Below are 20,358 nucleotides of genomic sequence, written 5' to 3' on the forward strand. Positions count from 1 at the left end.
CAATGTGGGGCTCAAACTCACTAACTGTGAGATCATGACTTGAGCTGAAACCAAGAGTCAGACACTCAACTGACTGAGCCCTCCAGGTGCCCTTTATTTTTTTTTGAAAATTTTTTCAACTTTTTCTTTATTTCTGAGAGACAGAGACAGGGTGTGAGTGGGGGAGGGGCAGAGAGAGAGAGGGATAAAGAATCTGATGCAGGATCCATGCTCTGAGCTGTCAACACAAAGCCCAACAAGGAGCTCGAAATCATGAACTGCTAGATCATGACCTGAGCCAGTCAGACGTTCAACCAACTGAGCCACCCAGGCACCCCATTAAAGCACATCCTTTAAAGCCTTGCTTTAAAAGCTGTTTCTGTGTATGCTAAAAATTTCAAACCTTTTTTTTAAATGTCTTTATTCTGTTTTTCATACCTGAGTGATAGGTACAGAATTCTACGATGACAATTAATTTCCTTCACCACTCTGAAAAAACTGTGCCATTGTATCCTGGCATCTCTTGTTGCTGATGAAAAAACCACTGCCAGACTAAAATTACAGGAAATCTACCTTTTCTCTTTGGTTGTCTTTGAGATTTTCTCTTGGACACTCTGAAATTTGACTATGATCTATATCAGTGCTAACTTTATTTATGTCACAGACAGAAAAGACTCACATCTTCCTTAATTCTAAAAAGTTCTCCACCATTATCTGTTCAAATATGTCTGTCCTCATTCCTTCTATTCTCTCCTTCTAAAACTTCCATGTGATGTTCTGTACCAGGTTAATAATGTAAAGTCAGACTCCTTACTCACTGAGAATTTTAGTTTCTCATAAGTGATTTACTTTACCTCAGTCACATGACAAGCTTTGCTGTTTTCCCAGACAGGGTTGGATACTACTTTGAAGCTTCAGGCTCATGCACTGGGCCCAGGGCCAGCTCCCTCTCTTTCTCTTGCTGTCTTTGCTCACAGCAATAGCTTCAGATCCCACTTAGGTTAAAACTCCAGGCCTAGGACCTAAATCCAGGTGTAAAATACCTGTAGGCCATTGTGATGTCTGCTTCCACTTCCTGATCCAGTTTTAATGCCTCTCCTTTCTTCTGGCAGCTCGTGTCTTCACTTCCTTTCAAACCAGTTTTGTGTGTGTGTGTGTATACACACACACACACACACACACACACACACACACGTGTATATATATATATGTGTGTATATATAATGTTTACTCACTTTTCTAAAGTTTCTATGTGATTTTAATAGAAAGAGTTTCTGTCATGCCAGCTCAGTCTCCCATGAAGCCAGAAGTCCTCTACAAACATAATTTTAATGTGTTTGAAACATAAACTTATTTATGTTTTTATCACTTAATACTCCAAACATCTCTCAAGTTGCTATACTATCTTCATAATTACTATTTTAACAGTGACACAGAATGGCAATATAGGATGGCAGCTAAAAGGACATGTTTTGGATGAAAACAGACCTATTTCTTCTTCAAGCTCTTCCTTCAGTAAAAGTGGTTCTAGGAAAGGACAGGAACTGAGTAGGTTGCCTGCTACCCAGGTGCTCACTGAATGGAAGGTGCTACCTTTACTACTACTACTATCATCACCATCATCATCACCATCATCATCATCATCATCATCACCATCATCATCATCATCACCATCATCATCATCATCACCATCATCATCATCTAATGGTATTGCAGATTTCATTTTCACTTACTTTCATATTAATGATTAGCATTCTAGACAAGCTAATTTTGAATATTAGGCACATGGTGGTAAATTTTCATCAGGTGAAGACATATTTGATAAGGCCCGGAACTTAAAACACTGTGGCAGGGGATGTGGGGATTGGCAGAGTGGGATCAGGGACTGAGACCCAGGGGTGGGGGCAGGGAGAGGAAAAATAGTGCCTTAGCCTAGCACAGTCAAAAGGTAGACCTAAGCCCTGAGCACTGTACAAGAAGGTAACAGAAGGGATCCCCACCTATCACACTTGCCATACCATTCCCCATAAAGTGAAGGTCCATATAAATTTCTGCCTTAGTGAATAAAATTGAAATGGACAGGTAACTAGCTTTTGACATAAAACTGCCCTGCTTGGTCAGATCAGCAGTTATGATGTTTTACATTCACAGGACCACTGCAAAATCTTAGCTTTACTTTACTTTTTTTTATATGGCCTTTGAAGTACACGGTTACATCCTGGAAATGTTAAGATAACATTAGAGGAAAAGATAATTCATTAGATTCTCTCAGTGCTGGGGCATCTGGCTGGCTCAGTCAGTAGAATGTAACACTCTTGATTGCAGGGTTTTGAGTTCAAGCCCCACATGTGGCATAGATTTTACTTAAAATTAATTAATTAATTAATTGATTCATTAATTAAATAAAAATAAATTTTAAAAAATATTCAGTGCTACATATTAAAACTTTCTGTAATGACGAAAATGTTCTTGATCTGTGCTGTCTAGCAGAATAGTCACTAGACATATATGACTACTGAAACCTTGAAATGTGGCTAGTGCAAGCCACATGTGCCTTGTAGCTATCATGTTAGAAAGTACAGTTCTAAACAAATTTTAGAATATATGTGTGTGTTTCTGTATATATGCAGACATATGTATATACAGTTATGTCTGTATATAAATATAAACATAAATAATAAACATACACATACAGACATACCATGGACATATTTACAGATTTGGTTGCAGACCACGGCAATAAAGCAAATACCACAATAAATGAGTCAATGAGTTTTTGGTTTTCCAGTTCATACAAAAGTTATGTTTACACTGTAGTGTAGTCTATTAAGTGTGCATAGCCTTATGCCTTAAAAAAGTACATATTTAATTTAAAAAAACCTTATTGCTAAAAAATGCTAACCATCATCTGAGCTCTCAGGAAGTCATAATCACTGATTACAGATCACCATAACAAACACATAATAATAATGAAGAAGTTTGAAATATTGCAAGAACTACCAAAATATGACACAGACATGAATTGAGCAAATGCTGTTGGAAAAATGACTCTGGTAGATTTATTCATTGCAAGGTTGCCACAAGCCTTCAATTTGTAAAAATCACAGTATCTGGGGGCATCTGGGTGGCTCAGTCAGTTAAGCATCTGACTTCAGCTCAGGTCATGATCTCATGGTTTGTGAGTCCGAGCCTCACTGTTTTAAGGGCTCACTGTTTTAAGTGCAGAGCCTGCCTGGGATCCTTTCCCCTCCCCCACACAAGCTCTGTCAAAAGTAAATAAACATTTAAAAAAAAAATCACAGTATCTGTTAAGTGCAATAAAGTGAAACACAATAAATCAAGGTATATATGTCCAAGTAAGTCACAGTAGACAAGATAAGTTCTTCAAAAAATTCTTATCTGGAAGAAGCAATCAAAATTCTATTTCATGTTTGCAATAATGCCTTAAGATTCAGAGATTTTACTAAAAGCAGAGCTAAATAAAATCTTGCTCTGGTATATGTTATCTGAGTCACTGTATTGGCAAACCACGGAGTTGTTGCTGCCATGAGAAAAAATTATTCACCTGCTTCCCAGACATCTTTGTCATCACTATTTTGGACTGCATAGGCAATTTGAAGAGAAAATATTAATTTCACACGTGAGGCCTCTAAAACTGGTCTCATCCATTCTACTAACGAAGAAGTACACAAATCTCTGCCCACATCTCATTTAAGAAATTTCTCTTAGGGGCGCCTGGGTGGCTCAGTCGGTTGAGCGGCCGACTTCGGCTCAGGTCACGATCTCACAGTCTGTGAGCTCGAGCCCCATGTCGGGCTCTATGCTGACAGCTTGGAGCCTGGAGCCTGTTTCGGCTTCTGTGTCTCCCTCTCTCTTGACCCTCCCCCGTTCATGCTCTGTCTCTCTCTGTCTCAAAAATAAATAAACGTTAAAAAAAATTTTTTTTGGGGGGTGCCTGGGTGGCACAGTCGGTTAAGCGTCCGACTTCAGCCAGGTCACGATCTCGCGGTCTGTGAGTTTGAGCCCCGTGTCAGGCTCTGGGCTGATGGCTCAGAGCTTGGAGCCTGTTTCCGATTCTGTGTCTCCCTCTCTCTCTGCCCCTCCCCCGTTCATGCTCTGTCTCTCTCTGTCCCAAAAATAAATTAAAAAAAAAAAAAAAAAAGTTGAAAAAAAATTTTTTTTTCAAAAAAAAAGAAATTTCTCTTAGATACAGACAAAACTGCTAGTAATTGTAATACATAAAGCTTTTAGATTTACCAACTTGGTCTTTTTGCTCTCACAAATGCTCCATGTGATTTCAGGTAGTAAGTGCCAGGTGCAGTAGTAATCCCATCTCAACAGCAAGGCCTTGTAATCTTGTGGATTCCAAAGTCCATCTACTTAAGTACCCTCCACTAGGGTATGATTCCATGCCATGAAGGGAAGGACAGGGCAAAGGGATGTGTTTGCTATAGGCTTGGTTTTTTATGTTTATTTGGTTTGGTTTTGTTTCTAGACCTAACATTTGGAAAAATAAATATTTCCATCTGAAAGGAAAAAAAAGCAGAGATTAAAGAAAAAGAACAAATTCACTAACAACTATTTGCTATAGGACAGAATTCCACAAATGTAGGTCCATCTCTGGACCCTAAACAAATTTATTAGTGAAACAGAAAAATTTTCTCACTGTAAAGTAGGTTTACTTTGCCAATAGTCTTATGATTCTGATACAAAGAAAAGTGTCATATGAAATCCCAGTAAACTGCTCTAACATAACCAGACAGTTTACACTGTGGCTTCTTGGAAGGATGAGGAGACAGGAAGGGAGAAGGAAACAGCTAAAACAAAAGGAATAGTTTGGCTTTTTGAATATCTGTTAAATTTTTAAAATATGTTGTATAATTAATATAATGTAAATAATTTCTTTAGACCTTCCTGGAGATTAATAGACATATTTTATCTCAACATTTTATCACACTCCCTAAAATTAGATCCCCAGGAAGCATCTTGACCTCATTTGCCAAAATGTTGATAAATTGATAAATAAAAACACACATTAGTCTCTGAACTTAGACTGTCTCGTTGTCCAAACCTAATTGGTTATTTAACTTTGATGAAAAACAGGACCTACAGGGAAGTGAGAACCATCAGGGTCCCTGGCCATTCACTTTTAAGGGTAGATAGTATTTTTTTTATTCTGTCATTCAAAGGCACATATTTGAACAGCACTGAAATAATTGTCTCAAGTTGGGAAATGTCTGTTTAGAAAGGAAAACTAGACCATCAGAAAGAAATCAAAGGCTTGTGACTTAAGAGACAGATAAAATTTCTCCTATGGAAAACAGCGTATCTAGTTTTATTGAACAGTATGGATACAATCATTTTAGCCTTGCATGAGAAGTAATTTACTTTTTGCAGTAAGCTATGCAAACATAGAAAGCAAAGTAACATTTCTATGTATCAATTGTTGGCATCCTTATCTGTAGGTGTGAATGCACTCCCAATAAATGCACCCATGGGAGAGTCCCTGATCTTATTTCAAATGTTTAAATAACAAGGCAAATAAATCTGTGGTGTTTCCTTCTGATGGATGGAAACAAATGGGCAACCATACTATCTTTCCGGGGAATCCTCCAGACACAGTGGAATGGCTCTCATCAAAAATTAAAGGCTTCTGAGATACACTCAAGGCAGCCCTTCAAATCTCTGCATCTGTATTATTTCAAACCTGTCCAGTATTCAGAAACTGCTAGTGTCTTCAATTTTTAAAATGATTTTTTTGCTTCCTTGTTTAGTGTACTTTTTAAAAATGAGTCTTCTAGGAGAATCTTCTCTTAAAATGTCAAAGGTTCAGATACAGTCCACCTGTGTACCTCTTTGCTGGGTGACTTCATCCTCTGCGTGGCTTCAGTATCTTTTTTTTTTTTAATTTTTTTAATGTTTATTTATTTTTGAAGGAGAGAGAGACAGAGTGTGAGTGAGGGAGGGGCAGAGAGAGAGGGAGACACAGAATCCGAAGCAGGCTCCAGGCTCCGAGCTATCAGCACAGAGCCCGACATGGGGCTTGAACTCACAAACCATGAGATCACGTCCCGAGCTGAAGTGAGACACTCAACTGACTGAGCCACCCAGGCACCCCCAGTATCTTAAATAGAACACTGCTTGATTCAATTCTGTTCTTAGTTTTCAGAGAGTTCACTTATGGTTAAGTTGTCACTAATTCAGGCACAAATATGATCTTCTTTTATGCTCCATTTTAATTCTAATAGGATGCTAGCATCTCTGTCCAAGCAATTAAACCTAAATCTACTAGTGATAAGTTTTGCCTTTATAATGCACACATTCCCTCCCTACTGGAATCCCTTTATGATAAGGACACATGGAATCAGCATCCAAAGAATGAACCTCCATCATACATATGAGAATCAAACCCAGGTTTGACATATAAATCCAATGTGCTCTCCACATTGCAGAAATTTAAATACGTGCCTCTTATATTTGAAAAAGAGCCCACTATAGTGCTTTAATCATAGTGAATGCTCACAGATCTTCCCTTGTCCCCCACATACACTCATGGACCAGATATTAGTTTTCAAAGTCTGATTTGTCATTAGTTTCCCTGTGTTTGCTCACTTTATGTAACATTTTCAAAAGATTCAAAAACTTTCAGTAAATATTTTGGCACTAAAATAATTTAAACAATAAGGTGCCTCTCGATATTTGAATGAACTAGATAATATTACCACATTTCTACATATAAAGATAGGTTTCAAAATGAGGCTAGGAAACACATGTTGGCCACTTAAAAAATCTGAGAGATGCTGGGGCACCTGGGTGGCTCAGTTGGTTGAGCATCTGACTTCGGTTCAGGGTATGATCTCGCAGTTCACAAGTTTGAGCCCCACATCGAACGTGCTGCTGTCAGTGCAGAGCCTGCTTTCGATACTCTGTCACCCTCTCTCTCTGCCCATGCCCCACTTGCTCTCTCTCTCAAAAATAATTAAACATTTAAATTTTTTTTTAAATTTTGAGAGATGTTGAGAGTGTTATGCTAAGTGGGGTAAGTCATACAGAGAAAGACAGATACCATATGTTTTCATTCTTATGTGGATCCTCAGAAACTTAACAGAAGACCATGGGGGAGGGGAAGGGAAAAAAAGTTAGAGAGGGAGGGAGCCAAACCTTAAGAGACACTTAAAAACTGAGAACAAACTGAGAGCTGATGGGGGGTGGGAGGGAGGGGAGGGTGGGTGATGGGCACTGAGGAGGGCACCTGTTGGGATGAGCACTGGGTGTTGTATGGAAACCAATTTGACAATAAATTTCATATTAAAAAAAAAGAGCGAGACATTGATACCAACCACCAATTTGATACAATTTTCATTGTATCAATACCATGGGTGTTCTATAATAATAAAATAGATAAGAGATCATTTTAGAGGCAAATATAGTGAAGTAGCAAAAATCACCTGCTTGAAAGTGGCCTGCCTTCTGAATTCAGGCTGTATCGACCACTGGGTGAGTTACATTAGGCAACTTATTTAACACCTCAGTATTTCAATTTCCTCATCTGCAAACTGAGATAAAAACAGCACCTACCTCATGGAATTACTGTGAGAATAACATGGATTAAAGGATGTAAACTACTTACAACAGTAGTTTTCAAAAATACTAATGTTCTAGTTGTTATTTTACAACCTCTCTTCCCAGGTAGTTTCTCACTCACTTTTCAGGTTAGATGTCTGGAAGGTCGCTGTCCTTCCTTTCTTCCCTCTTTCCCTTGTCATGTCTCTACACTTTTGCCTCTTCCCTCCTTTTCCTCCATCTCCTTATTCCTCCTCCTCCTCCTTCCTCTTCCATCTTCTCTCTGTACCCCCACCTTGACCTTGGGATGTTTGGAGGGGATTTACATCCAAGAAGTTTGGATAATTAAATGCCTCTTTAAACTCAAGCCTTACTAGTCACTCAAGTCTAATTGAATATAAAAGTAAAGACAAACCATACTGATGTAAGATCTGAAGACTAAGCAGTTCTCTGAGTGAAATTATCACTTAAAATGTAAGTGATATCAACAGGTATCGTAAAACTAATGACAAAATAATTTCAGCTCCTGATCCATTTACCACATGTGTACCAGTACAGCCAGCAACTTCATCCTCAGGCCATCCTCTGCTCTATGTCTCTTGCTTGATTATTTTTAACGAGAAAAGCAGTAAACAGATGGGCCCAAATGACTTTGTGGCTAAGTGGTTTATCAATAAAATCTGGTTTAGTCAGACAGTGTGCCGTTTCCGCTTCTCTAGGGAAAGCACAGAGAACATTATAGAATAGTCTTGGATTTTAGTTCAAATGTTCCATAACTCTTATGAGGGGGATTTTTTCCTCGAAGAATGTTAAATGCAGGGGCATCTGGGTGGCTCAGTCAGTTCAGCATCTGACTCTTGGTTTCAGCTCAGGTCATGATCTCACAGTTGTGAGATTGAGCCCCATGTCATGCTCCATGCTAAATGTGGAGCCTGCTTGAGATTCTCTCTGTCCCTATCTCTGCCCCTCCCCAGCTCTCTCTCTCTGTCTCTCAAAATAAATAAATAAACTTTAAAGAATTTTAAACAGAGAACTAGGTTTTAAAATCACAGAGTATGCATTATACATTTGCTATATTAATATCAGGTTGTTAAACTGGGTGCAGCATCAATTTAATTGCCAGCTTTAGAGAGACCATGTAGGGGGTAAATGATAAATATTAGCTGCCTTGGTTTTCTTCAAATCCAAGACATCATCAATTGTAAGATATTAAGAAATAAAATTAGGACTGCCAGTTGTAAGATGCCATCAAAGGTAACACACAACTATAGTTCAGAGATCCCAAAATGTAAGAAAAATCTGTACCTTGGGATCAATAAAACATGATATTATTAGCTAGTAAGAAATATTTATTGGGGCACCTGAGTGGCTCAGTTGGTTAAGCGTCCAACGCTTGATTTCGGCTTGGGTCATGATCTCACAGTTTGTGAGATTGAGCTCCACATTGAGCTGTCAGCACAGAGCCTGCTTATGACTCTCTCTCTCTCCTTATCTCTCTGTCCCTCCACTACTCATGCTCTTTCTCTCTCTCTCAAAATAAATAAATAAAAAACATTTTTAAAAATCTTAAAAAATTTTTTAAAAAGAAATATTTATTGAGGACTTTCTATTGTCCATAGTTTCAGTGTTAGGAACTATTAGGTAAATAAAAATACTATACATAGTTCCTGACCTTGGGAGATTTAAAGCCCAATTAAAAAAGAAAACACGTGTAAAAAATTAGCTAATGACATGAATTAACTAACAACATGTAAAAGTTACATAAAACATATTACAAAAGCTTATAAACATAGTTGAAGCTTCATTTCCAAAATATAATTCTTCTTACCTTAAAAAATGATGGCTTTAATTTTGGGGATTAGTCAGAAAAGAAAGAATCACGGTATATTTATAATCAAATGCCATAGGTGTTGTGTTATTTTATTTTTGTTTAATACTCAGAGTTAATGTTGAACATTAACAATCCTTTTCAAGTATTTCTGGGCACATACTAATTACAGAAACTAACTCTTATATATAGCTCTACTGAACACATCAAAAATACTGTAGAAAGAAATAAAGGTAAGAGATTGCAACTTGAGTTTAAAAAAATCTCAGATAAATTGCTTCAGTGGTCCAAGTTCGATCTTCAGTTTTCCTGTACTCTCTCATAAACTAATCAGAAAGAGATCAACAAATTTTATTGGAAAATATGGGTGAGGGTATACGAACATCTTCTCAGTCAATAAATATTACTTCTGACTAAATTATTTTTCTAAGAAAACATTAAGACTTAAACTACCTAAATTACTTCTCAGAAGAAAATAGAGTTTGATGCCCTGGGAACTGAGGCCAGAAGCCATCAAATATCAGTTTTAAACAGATTCAATTCAAAACTACATCTATTTGGAAACAGGCAGTTGTATACTGCTGACACAGGTTTATTTTGTGTTCCAGCTTTCAAAAAAGTAATTCTTGTTTTAAATGAAGAAGTTATGCATAGCAAGAATTTAGATTATCCTTCATAGCGCCAATGTGAATAAGATGGATGTGCCAAAAGAGTCAGAGATCACTATTAAACTAAAGGAAAAGAGAACACTGAGCATCATTTATCTCAAGGGCCATTTTCTGTGATTTCTATATGTGAGATGTTGTACCAACTGTGGCAGCAATCACAAAGAAATAAAAACGTATCTCTGTCCAATCTAATCTAATAACAAAGGCATTAAATTAACTCGAATAAGTATATAGTAAAATATAATCAGCATTATAATAGAGTTACAAGCAAAATGCAACAGTACACATCACTTCTGTTGTTGATGTCTTAGAAAGCTTTAGGGAAGCATTGGCATTTTAAACAGATCTTGAAGAATGGGTAGGATTTTAATAACTGGAGTGGAGAGAAAAAATCATTCTGAGCTAAAGGAAAGCAAGGAATGTTTAGGGAGTTGTGCCCTATCAGGAAGTGCGTCTGGTGGAAGATAAGAGAGAAGATGATAAGCAGCTAGACTGGGGAGACTCTTCAAACCCAAGCCAAAGGGCTGGTTTTCAGAAAGGAGGTTTAAGTATCCAAGTTTTGAGTGACCAAGGTTGTGCCTTAGGAAGACTAACTAGACAGCAATGTGCAGGATTGACTGGAGGAGATAGGCTGGAGGTGAACAGATCATTTAGGAAGTTACTGTAATCATTTTAGCAAAAGGTACTGGAAGGAAAAGGCTCAAGTATGAAAAACTTTCTGAAGGAGAAATGATAGGATTAAATGTCAATCAGTTGGGGAGGATTAATCTGATGCTTACAGCATGGGTAACCCAGAGGATAGACAGGAAGTATATAATCAGTGATGTGGGAGCCATAGGAACCCTTGACATTGAACTGTATGTTTTTAAAGGGGAAGGAAAGGTAGTGGTGAATTTTAGAGTATGCAGGTTTTATGGAATTTTGTTATTTGAGCAGAAGGTTCAGAATCGAAAACCATTCAAGATGCCTTCGAGCTCTGTTTTGCCTGACTGTCCATAGAATAGCTATTTATGAACTGCCTTTGGCTGTATTCCATTGGCCTACACATCCACTAAACAAATATTTCGTGGGTGTTTACTGTGTGTCAGTGACTGTTCTAGACAGTTGGGGCAAATCAGTGAACAAAACAGAAAAAAAATTCTTGCTGTCAAGGCACTTCCATTTCAGTAGGAAGTGACAGACAATAAATAACATACATAAATAAAGAAATGAAGTATATTATGCGTTAGAAATAAAAAAAATATAGGGCATAAAAAAAGAGAGAAGACTATGAAATAGAAGGAGTGGTGATTCTGGGCCAGGGCTAGGGATATAGTTTATACGGAGAGATGTCACAAGTCACAGCATTTGAACCATTGTGCAGCGTTAATATCTAAGGATGCTGTTGGGACAATGCTCACTGCATTCCCCAGCTTCCTCTTAATGAAAGCACATGGAAGAGTCATTATGTTTCTATAGACTCCCTGACTCCTCACCACCACCTCACCTAACTGATCCCATTTCTCTCTTGGCACTAATGACCATAAAGCTGAAAGCTAAATTTGTGATCTTCCTCCAAAACATGCATGGAGCCTCATGGCATTTTTTTGTACTTGTTTTTATACTTTGTTTCCCTACTGCCTTGACTTTTTCACATACTTTTATCTTCTTGTGTATCTATCTATCTATCTATCTATCTATCTATCTATCTATCTATCTACCTACCTACCTACCTATCTATTTAGAGAGACAGACAGAAAGAGAATGAGCCAGGTAGGGGCAGAGAGAGAAGCGGGAACAATGGATTCGAAGCTGGCTCTGTGCTGACAGCAGAGAGACCGATAACAGGGCTCAAACTCACGAACCATGAGATCATGACCTGAGCTGAAGTTGGATGCTTTAACCAACTGAGCCATCCAGGTGCCCCATATTTTTGTCAGCTAAAATCCAATCTAGAACTCTTAAAGTATAAAGAAATATGCAAAATTAAACTACTAAAGTTGCCTTTTTTATGGTTTTGAAGTCTTTTTGATACCAAAATTAGTGGCTTTAATTAAGGTCAACCTCGTTGAAATACTACATTTAAATACTTACTCTATATGTAATCCCATGAGAGGTATATTTGCCTTCCCTACAGTCACAGACACTTTGGGTACTTACATGAAATTCACGCAGCCAGTGCCAGCAGGTGGGGCAATCCAGACGAAGCTGAGGTTGGTTGTGGGCAGATGACTCACATGAGACGCCACCACGCTGCACATAAACTGGTTACCAAACTGGTGGTCAGACATGATTCCTGAGAGACAGAAAGGAAGGGAAGCTGTCATAAAGACAAATAAAACAAAGTCTTTCTTACCATGGCACTAACAAGAGTTTCTGGACCCTTTTCTTTCATGTTGAGATTCATCATGCTGTTTGACTTTCCTGTAAGCTTTGCAACTTTCCACATTTGTTAAGGAGTAATCTACTAATTTCATTGCTATTGTATTTTCTTTGCTTTGATTTTATGGACTGGTCTTAGTCCATCACCAAAGACCACCAGGACCACACCTATAATATGACAAGGTTGGATTTATTGGAAGCATTTACAGCAAATGAGACCAAATATTCTTGGAAACTGGGAAGTACCTCAGTAAGAGGATGTTAGCAAAGGCTTGTTAAAATATTTGTACTTGTGTTAAGTTATTTAAGAGAGTAGGGTGATCTATCTGTCCTGGGAATTTCCTGATTTTAGTTCTGAAAGTCCTGCATCCTGGGATTCCCTAATCTTGCTGGGGAGGTTACAGGGTTAGGTAGGTTTGCTTCTGGATTTGGTGTTATCAGAAAGTGGGACAATTTTATCACTGAGTATCTTAATAATTTTTATCTGGGAGATATGAGGAATGGCTTAGGCCAAAGTTGTGACTGATAAAAAAGCAACACAGTCATGTTAGCATAGAGAGAGAGATGGTCATTTTTGTGATTTGCACCGTGTTCTTGATTTTGCCTGTGTTCAGACATGATTACAAAGTGGTCTGGGTTTTGGCTCAAGCCATCAGTTTCAAGGTGGCCTTGTCCTATATTGATATTCTGCAAAACTGCTTACATTCCACATGAGAGTACCATGACTGAGCTGTGGGCACCAGGTCAGCTCCCAGCGGAACTATCAGGGGATGCTTTTTTTTTTTAATAAGATGATTTATTTTATGTTTACCTCAGACATAAAATATTAACCAGTAACTCAATAATAAGAAAATAAACTCAATTTTTTAAAAATAGGCAAAAGACACGAATAGACACCTCACCAAAAGATACACAGATGGCAAATACATGAAAAGATGTTCAACATTCTATGCTATGACAGCATGGCAAAGTAAAACAACAACGAAATGCCAATTCACTATTACATGGCCACAGTGCAAAACACTGACAACACCAAATGCTGGTGAGGATGTGGAACAACAGGAACTCTTATTCACTGCTGGTGAGAATGCAAAACGGTACAGCCACTCTGGAAGACACTCTGGCATTTTCTTACAAAAATAAACATACTCTTACCATATGATCCAGCAATCATGCTCCATGGTATTTACCCAAATAAATGAAAGATTTCTGTCCACACAAAAACCTGCACATGGATGTATACAGCAGTCTTACTCATCATTGTCAAAGCTTGAAAGCAACCAAGATACCCTTCAATAAGTGAATGGAAAAATAAATTGTGGTACATCCAAACAATAGAGTATTATTCAGGGCTAAAAGGAGATGAGCTATCAAGCCATGAAAAGGCATGGATAAGTAAATGCAGTCTGCTAAATGAAAGAAGCCGATCTGGAAAAGCTACATACTATATGATTCCAACAATATGACCCTCTGGCAAAGGCAAAACTATGGAGACAGTAAAAAGATCACTAGTTTCCAGGGGTTAGGAGGGAGGCAAAGATTAACAGGTGGAACATAAAGGATTTTTAGGGCAGTGAAACTATTCCATTTAATAGTGGATACATGTCATTATATATTTGCTAAAACACATAGAATGTCCAACACTAAGAGTGAATCCTAATGTAAACTACAGGACTTTGAGTGGTAATGCTGTGTCAGCGTAGGTTAATCTGTTGTAACAAATATATCACTGTAGTGCAGGATGTAGCCAATAGTAGAGAGTTGGGGGGGGGAGTGGGGGTACATGGGAAATGCCTGTACTTTCCATTCAATTTTGCTGTGACCTAAACGTGCTCTAAAAACAAAGTTCATTAATAAAAATATGAATAAAAACATTTCCAGGAAGGAGCAATTAAGTAAAAATTCATTTCCTGGGTATGTGAACTTAGGTGAATGACTTACTCTATCTGAGACCCAGTTTTCTTGCCTATAAAATGGAAATACCATGTCCCCTCCACCATAAAGTTATTGTGGGAATTAAATGATCCAATACACATGGAAGCATCTAATACAGTGCCCCATGTAGGAAGGTGCCCTTCCTACATGTCATCCTAATAGTTCATACATTCCTCATCATAGCACTTGACCATCTTTCCAAGGAGTCTGTGGGGAACTACATTTTTAATTTTTATATTCCAAGCAAGTATCACAATGCCTGATACATCACAGATATTCAATAAATATTGTTCTCAATAAATACAAGAATGACTTAACTTAAAAAATTAAAAAAACAACAGAAATTATATCTCATATGTTATATTACCTAGTGAAAAAGAATCTTCTAGAATAGAAGTATAGGTCATATTGGACAAAGCAACAGAAAAACAGGTCTATATATTTTGACATATTCCAGTGATGCCCTTTTTCACATTCAAGTTTTTATTTTTTCAAGCTACGTCTTGAGGCAAAATTCATCAAGTCAGAAACCACAAGGTTAGGGAGGATAAGAGACTTCCCAGGGAAATCACAGAGTGCCACAGGAGACTCAGCGGCCATGACTCAGGAACTGCCACTCCACTCTGGTTGGGCATAAAGCAGAAATTCTGTGTGTGTGGAAAATGACACAGCTACAGGAGTCAGCCTGACCAAAAAGGAAAACAAAAGTTCCAGCCACAATCATGTGGGAAGGGAAATGAATCAAACAAAATAAGGTCTCAGGGTTTCACAGCCTTGGTAACAGGATTCATATTCAAAATCCCCCCATTCTTCAAAACCCCTCCTAGAAAGTGAGTCAATGCCTAGACTGCATACTACTACATGACAACTTGTAAAAGTAGCTATATTGCTGTTGTTACATCGTCCCCTGCTCTGAGTAAATACGCCACAGAACAACATTCTTGCAATCCAACAGTCTGGCACAGCAGTTCCCCAACATGGCTGCACAGTGGCACTATCTGAAGCGATGGAATAAATTCTGGTTCCTAGAGATTCTGAGTCAACTGGTTTGGGATAAAGCCTGGGTTTTAGGAGTTTCAGAAGCTCACCAAGCAATTCCAATGTGTAGCCAAGGAAATGTTGAAAATGTGTCTTAGTAAAATGTTGTCCAGGCCTCAGGGCTTAGAATAATATGGACATGGTACCAATATACAGTTTGGAAGTATCCAGCAGTGACTGACACAATGGCCCTGAGAGTAATGCAAAATATCCCATCCTTTACCCACTACTGTCAGAACCACCCAAACATGTATTCTGGGGCCTTTTTATGTATCTTCACATACTATAAGTGTGCTGTGCTCTTTACTTTTTTAATAAAGAGCACTAGCATATTATACTGTTACCATATTTTATTTAGTTTTACTTTTTAATTGGAGTATAATTAACATACAATGTTAGTTTCAGGTGTACAATATAATGATTCAATAATTCTGTACATTACTCCATGCTCATCGTAAGTGTACTTTTAATCCCCTTTTATGTTTCACCTACCCCCCCCCTCCACCTCCCCTCTGGCAACCATCAGTTTGTCTTTTGTATGTAAGAGTCTATGTTTTTTATCTCTTTTTCTCTTTGTTTATCCATTTGTTTTGTTTCTTAAATTCCACATAAGAGTGGAACCATATGGTATTTGTCTTTCTCTGTTGGACTTATTTCACTTAGCATTATAACCTCTAAGTCCACCTATGTTGTTGCAAATGGCAAGATCTCCGTTCTTTTATGGCTAACATTCTACTTTGTGTGTGTGTGTGTGTGTGTGTATATGTACACACACACACACACACACACACACACACACACACCACATCTTCTTTACCCATTCATCTGTGGATGGACATTTGGGTTACCACATTTTAATTGGCATTTTCTTTGAAAATATGTAAGGGTTGGCAGAGTTACAACGATTAGAAAACATCTTAATATCAACCAGCAGAAAAAAACAGTATTTACAGTATACAGTATACAGTATATCTGTTTTGGATTAAACACTCTGTTAGGCTCTGTGGAGGTACCTAGAAAACATGTAGGACATAATCCCTATCTTGAAATGACTAGAGCTGGAAAAAGAAAACTGGGGCAAACTGACATTGTAAATAAAACATCTGGAAAATAAGTGCTGAATGAGTGGTATTTGTGAAAATTACAAAATAGGAGAAGAGTGATTAATAAAGACAATTATAATAATGATTATAATAATTCTTATTAAGCACTTACTATGGCCTGCTGCTTTTGTGTTTCGTGAATATGAACTTATTTGAGGCTCTTCAACCCTATGAAGTAGGTGCTGTTATCTTCTCTTTACCTATTAGGACCCTGAGACAATGGAGATAAAGGAACTTGCTCGTGCTCAAAGAGAAAGTGGATAGGATAGCCTGAATCCAAACCAGTGCCCCTGCTATCCAGTCAGATATTAAAGAGGGAGACTGGAGCTGAGTCTTGAGAGAAAAGCCAAGATTTCCCATATCTGTTTTTATTTACACGAGGCAGCAGGGAATAACCAAGAGACTATCCCCTCACTCTGCCATGCACTGCTGCATGACCTTGTCAGGGAACACCTTCTCAAGCTTCAGTTCTGACATCTGTAAACTGCTGGTCCATGATCACTAAGAACCCCTCCAGTTCCATGGCTCTCTGAGTACAATCTAAATAACCAGAAGAAAGATGGGAGGACATCTCACAAAGGCAGACACAATGAGCAGCGGTGTAAATATAAAATGAGAACCAGGAGAATGAGCAGTCAGACTCAGCTTCCAGGGATCTATGAAACACAATTTACTGCATCCGCCACAGTGATCTTCTTAATGGCTTGTGTCATGAAAGACATATGCCATCTAATTAATGTATGTGATTTGGGAACCTATTCTTGGGATAACTGTAATTTGAATTTGATAATGAATTTAAATTTACGATGGTGCTTTCCCTGCTGCATGCTGGATAATGGGATACATACTGAGTTTTTTTTTTTTTTAATTTTTTTTTCAACGTTTATTTATTTTTGGGACAGAGAGAGACAGAGCATGAACGGGCGAGGGGCAGAGAGAGAGGGAGACACAGAATCGGAAACAGGCTCCAGGCTCTGAGCCATCAGCCCAGAGCCCGACGCGGGGCTCGAACTCACGGACCGCGAGATCGTGACCTGGCTGAAGTCGGACGCTTAACCGACTGCGCCACCCAGGCGCCCCCATACTGAGTTTTTAATATGACTTGAAAAAGGAAAAACAGGATCTATAATAGAAATTAATTACATGTATCTCAGGGAGATACATACTTATTAAATGTGTATGTGTGTACTGTAGCAATACTAAAGATTTTATGTTCATTGTTGTGGTTATGTGTAAATTCTTATCCAAAAAATGTTCATGGGGAACTTCTTCCTCAGAGATAAAAAGCTGTACTTTTCCAAGTATACTATGGACTATGAGAGAAAATCAGCACTTCAAGAAGTATGGCTCTCCCGATCTATCTTTGGGCAAAGAAAGTAAAGCATAATTTCAAACTCTGAAGTTCTACAAGATGGGTAACTTGTCTAGAAAAATTTTAAAGCATCCATGTTATGAACACATTTTCCTTTTGAATACTGTGTATATACACTTGAACAATATAGAATATTTCCAATCTAGCTGTAATTTCTATATTAAGAAACAGTCAATATAACTCTTTGACATAGCATGGGTGTTTTAAATTCATTAAGTCATTCACACCACTGAATATCTAGTTTAAAAATATCTTAATATTTGTCTTAATTGAAGTTGTGGTTGAAGGATACAAATCTGTATCACAGCTTCCTTTATCCACATTATACTTCTGCAAGATTAGGCTCACGGTGTCTTTAATTGTTCTAAAGTTGCTTCCATGATTCCTTTTAAGACAGTGATACACATTACTTTGCCTTCTGGGATGTCATTTTCCTTGACAAGTCTTCAGTTATTTTAAGTTTGTGACTAAACCTTGTATGAACTCCATTTTCCCACAGGAATACTTTTCTATGCTTTTAATGTGCACACCTTGGATCTTCAGAACTGTAACTAAAATTTCTATGATCTCCCCATCTCTAAAATAAAATGTACAGATTCTCATAAAAATGTAGGCTATTCACTTCCAGGAAACACACTGAAGACTTTATTACCCCAAATAACCAATGTAGTAGGAAAATGACACATTCTTTTTGGGTTTATTCTGTATTTTATAGATTAAAGATGTGGATCACTCAAATCTGTTTAGTTTGTAATTTGCCATGGTTAGTGCTAAAGTGGGTAGAAACATATCCTGGTTTATTTTTCATGGTTTTCCAGAACTGAGATATCTGTGGATGAGATATTTCCAAAGAAAGGGCAAGTACATTAATATTATAGATCTTTGTTTGTGGAAAATGTAACTTTTATACATAAAATGATGAAAACTTAAAATAAATATTATTTTGTCATTTTAAACACTTCCAGAAAATATGGTAGAATGTTTTATCAGGGAGTTTTAGTAATTTATTAACATGTCTACATAAGAAGTGGAAGATAAGACAAATATTTAAGGTGATTACTATTTGCTTTTATTTTTATCATTTGCTCTTTTCTTAAAAGGGGTATCTAAAGTCTTCCATCATGTAATAAAAAAAATAGACCCTTCTGCAAATCTAGTTTGGAGAGTTAGTGTTATATTGTAAGTGAATAGAGAAAATGAATTATAGAGTTCCTTTTAGTCATTTTTTAAATCTTTTCATTTGATTTAAATACAAGTAACTGTTTACTTACAGAATTTGACTTGTCTATTATTTGCCTTCTTTGCTAGGTCAATGTACTCAAATATTTCAACAAAGCCAAACACGTTATTATATGGTAATATAATTTACATGGTAAAAAGTAATCACAGAACTTTCTGGAAACATCCTTATTGCACCTTATCTGTGAAGCACCAGTCTGATGAAAATGGATATGAAAAGAATAGCTCTTAAATAGCGCTTCTAGATAATGAATAGTCTGTGCACACATGCTCACACATATACACTGGGTATGTTTAATTTTTAAAACATTGATTTAAAGGCATCTGGTCTCATATTTAAGTCTAGAAGCAAAAAGCACTAAAACCTTTAAAATCATTCTGAAATTGTACACCTATCAGCGTAAGTCAGAAATGTATGAGGATTCATGCTATTTACACACCTTTTGTCAGCTGTATAAAAAGATCTTATTCCATGTCAACCCAATTCTTTCCTCACTCATTGCAATTACAAAAAAAAATGAGAATTACTGCTGCTGCCTTCCCTCTCTGTTCCTCTCCCAGCACTACCATTTAGCAAATGCCTTCTCTGTGCCCAGTGTTTTATCCATATTATTACCTTACTACTGTTGGAGGGGCAGTAGACAGGAAAGGTTGACAGCACAGACCCTGGAGGCAGTCTGCCTGGGTTCAGATCCTTGCTCCACTACCAAGGAGCTATGGAATTGGGGCAGGGTGCTCAAAAACTCTGTTCCTCAGTTTCCTCTCCAGGAAAATAGAGATGGTAATAATAGGGTGGCTGTGAAGATTAAATGAGTGCACAGCACATAGTTAGCACTATATATGCTAAATATTATCATTGCCATTTTAGAGACAGAATTATCAAGAACCAGTGATCTTAAGTGATTTGTAAGGATAACAGAACTAGTAAATGACACTTGAACACATCTTTTTTTAATTTTTATTTTTTATTATAAATTTATTGTCAAATTGGTTTCCATACAACACCCAGTGCTCATCCCAACAGGTGCCCTCCTCAATGCCCATCACCCACCCTCCCCTCCCTCCCACCCCCCATCAACCCTCAGTTTATTCTCAGTTTTTAAGAGTCTCTTATGGTTTGGCTCCCTCCCTCTCTAACTTTTTTTTCCTTCCCCTCCCCCATGGTCTTCTGTTAAGTTTCTCAGGATCCACATAAGAGTGAAAACATCTTTTATCTCACACTGTGCACTGGCTTCTTCCCTACCTATATCCTTAAGTGGGAGTACCTCACTT

The 20,358-nt window shown here is 37.6% G+C and overlaps 1 protein-coding gene across 2 annotated transcripts in view; it reads right to left on the bottom strand.

The window, feature by feature from the left end:
- RELN (reelin) overlaps positions 1-20,358 on the bottom strand; it is a 535,402-nt gene that overhangs the window by 367,490 nt on the left and 147,554 nt on the right. For both annotated transcript variants that reach the window (XM_025929644.2, XM_086696880.1), the window contains exon 3: positions 12,178-12,313. In XM_025929644.2, the coding sequence (XP_025785429.1) occupies positions 12,178-12,313 (136 nt within the window). The remainder of the gene's footprint in view (positions 1-12,177; positions 12,314-20,358) is intronic.

Source organism: Puma concolor, chromosome A2 (assembly GCF_028749965.1).
Source record: "Puma concolor isolate L17-30 chromosome A2, mPumCon1.1.hap2, whole genome shotgun sequence".
Taxonomy (NCBI): domain Eukaryota; kingdom Metazoa; phylum Chordata; class Mammalia; order Carnivora; family Felidae; genus Puma; species Puma concolor.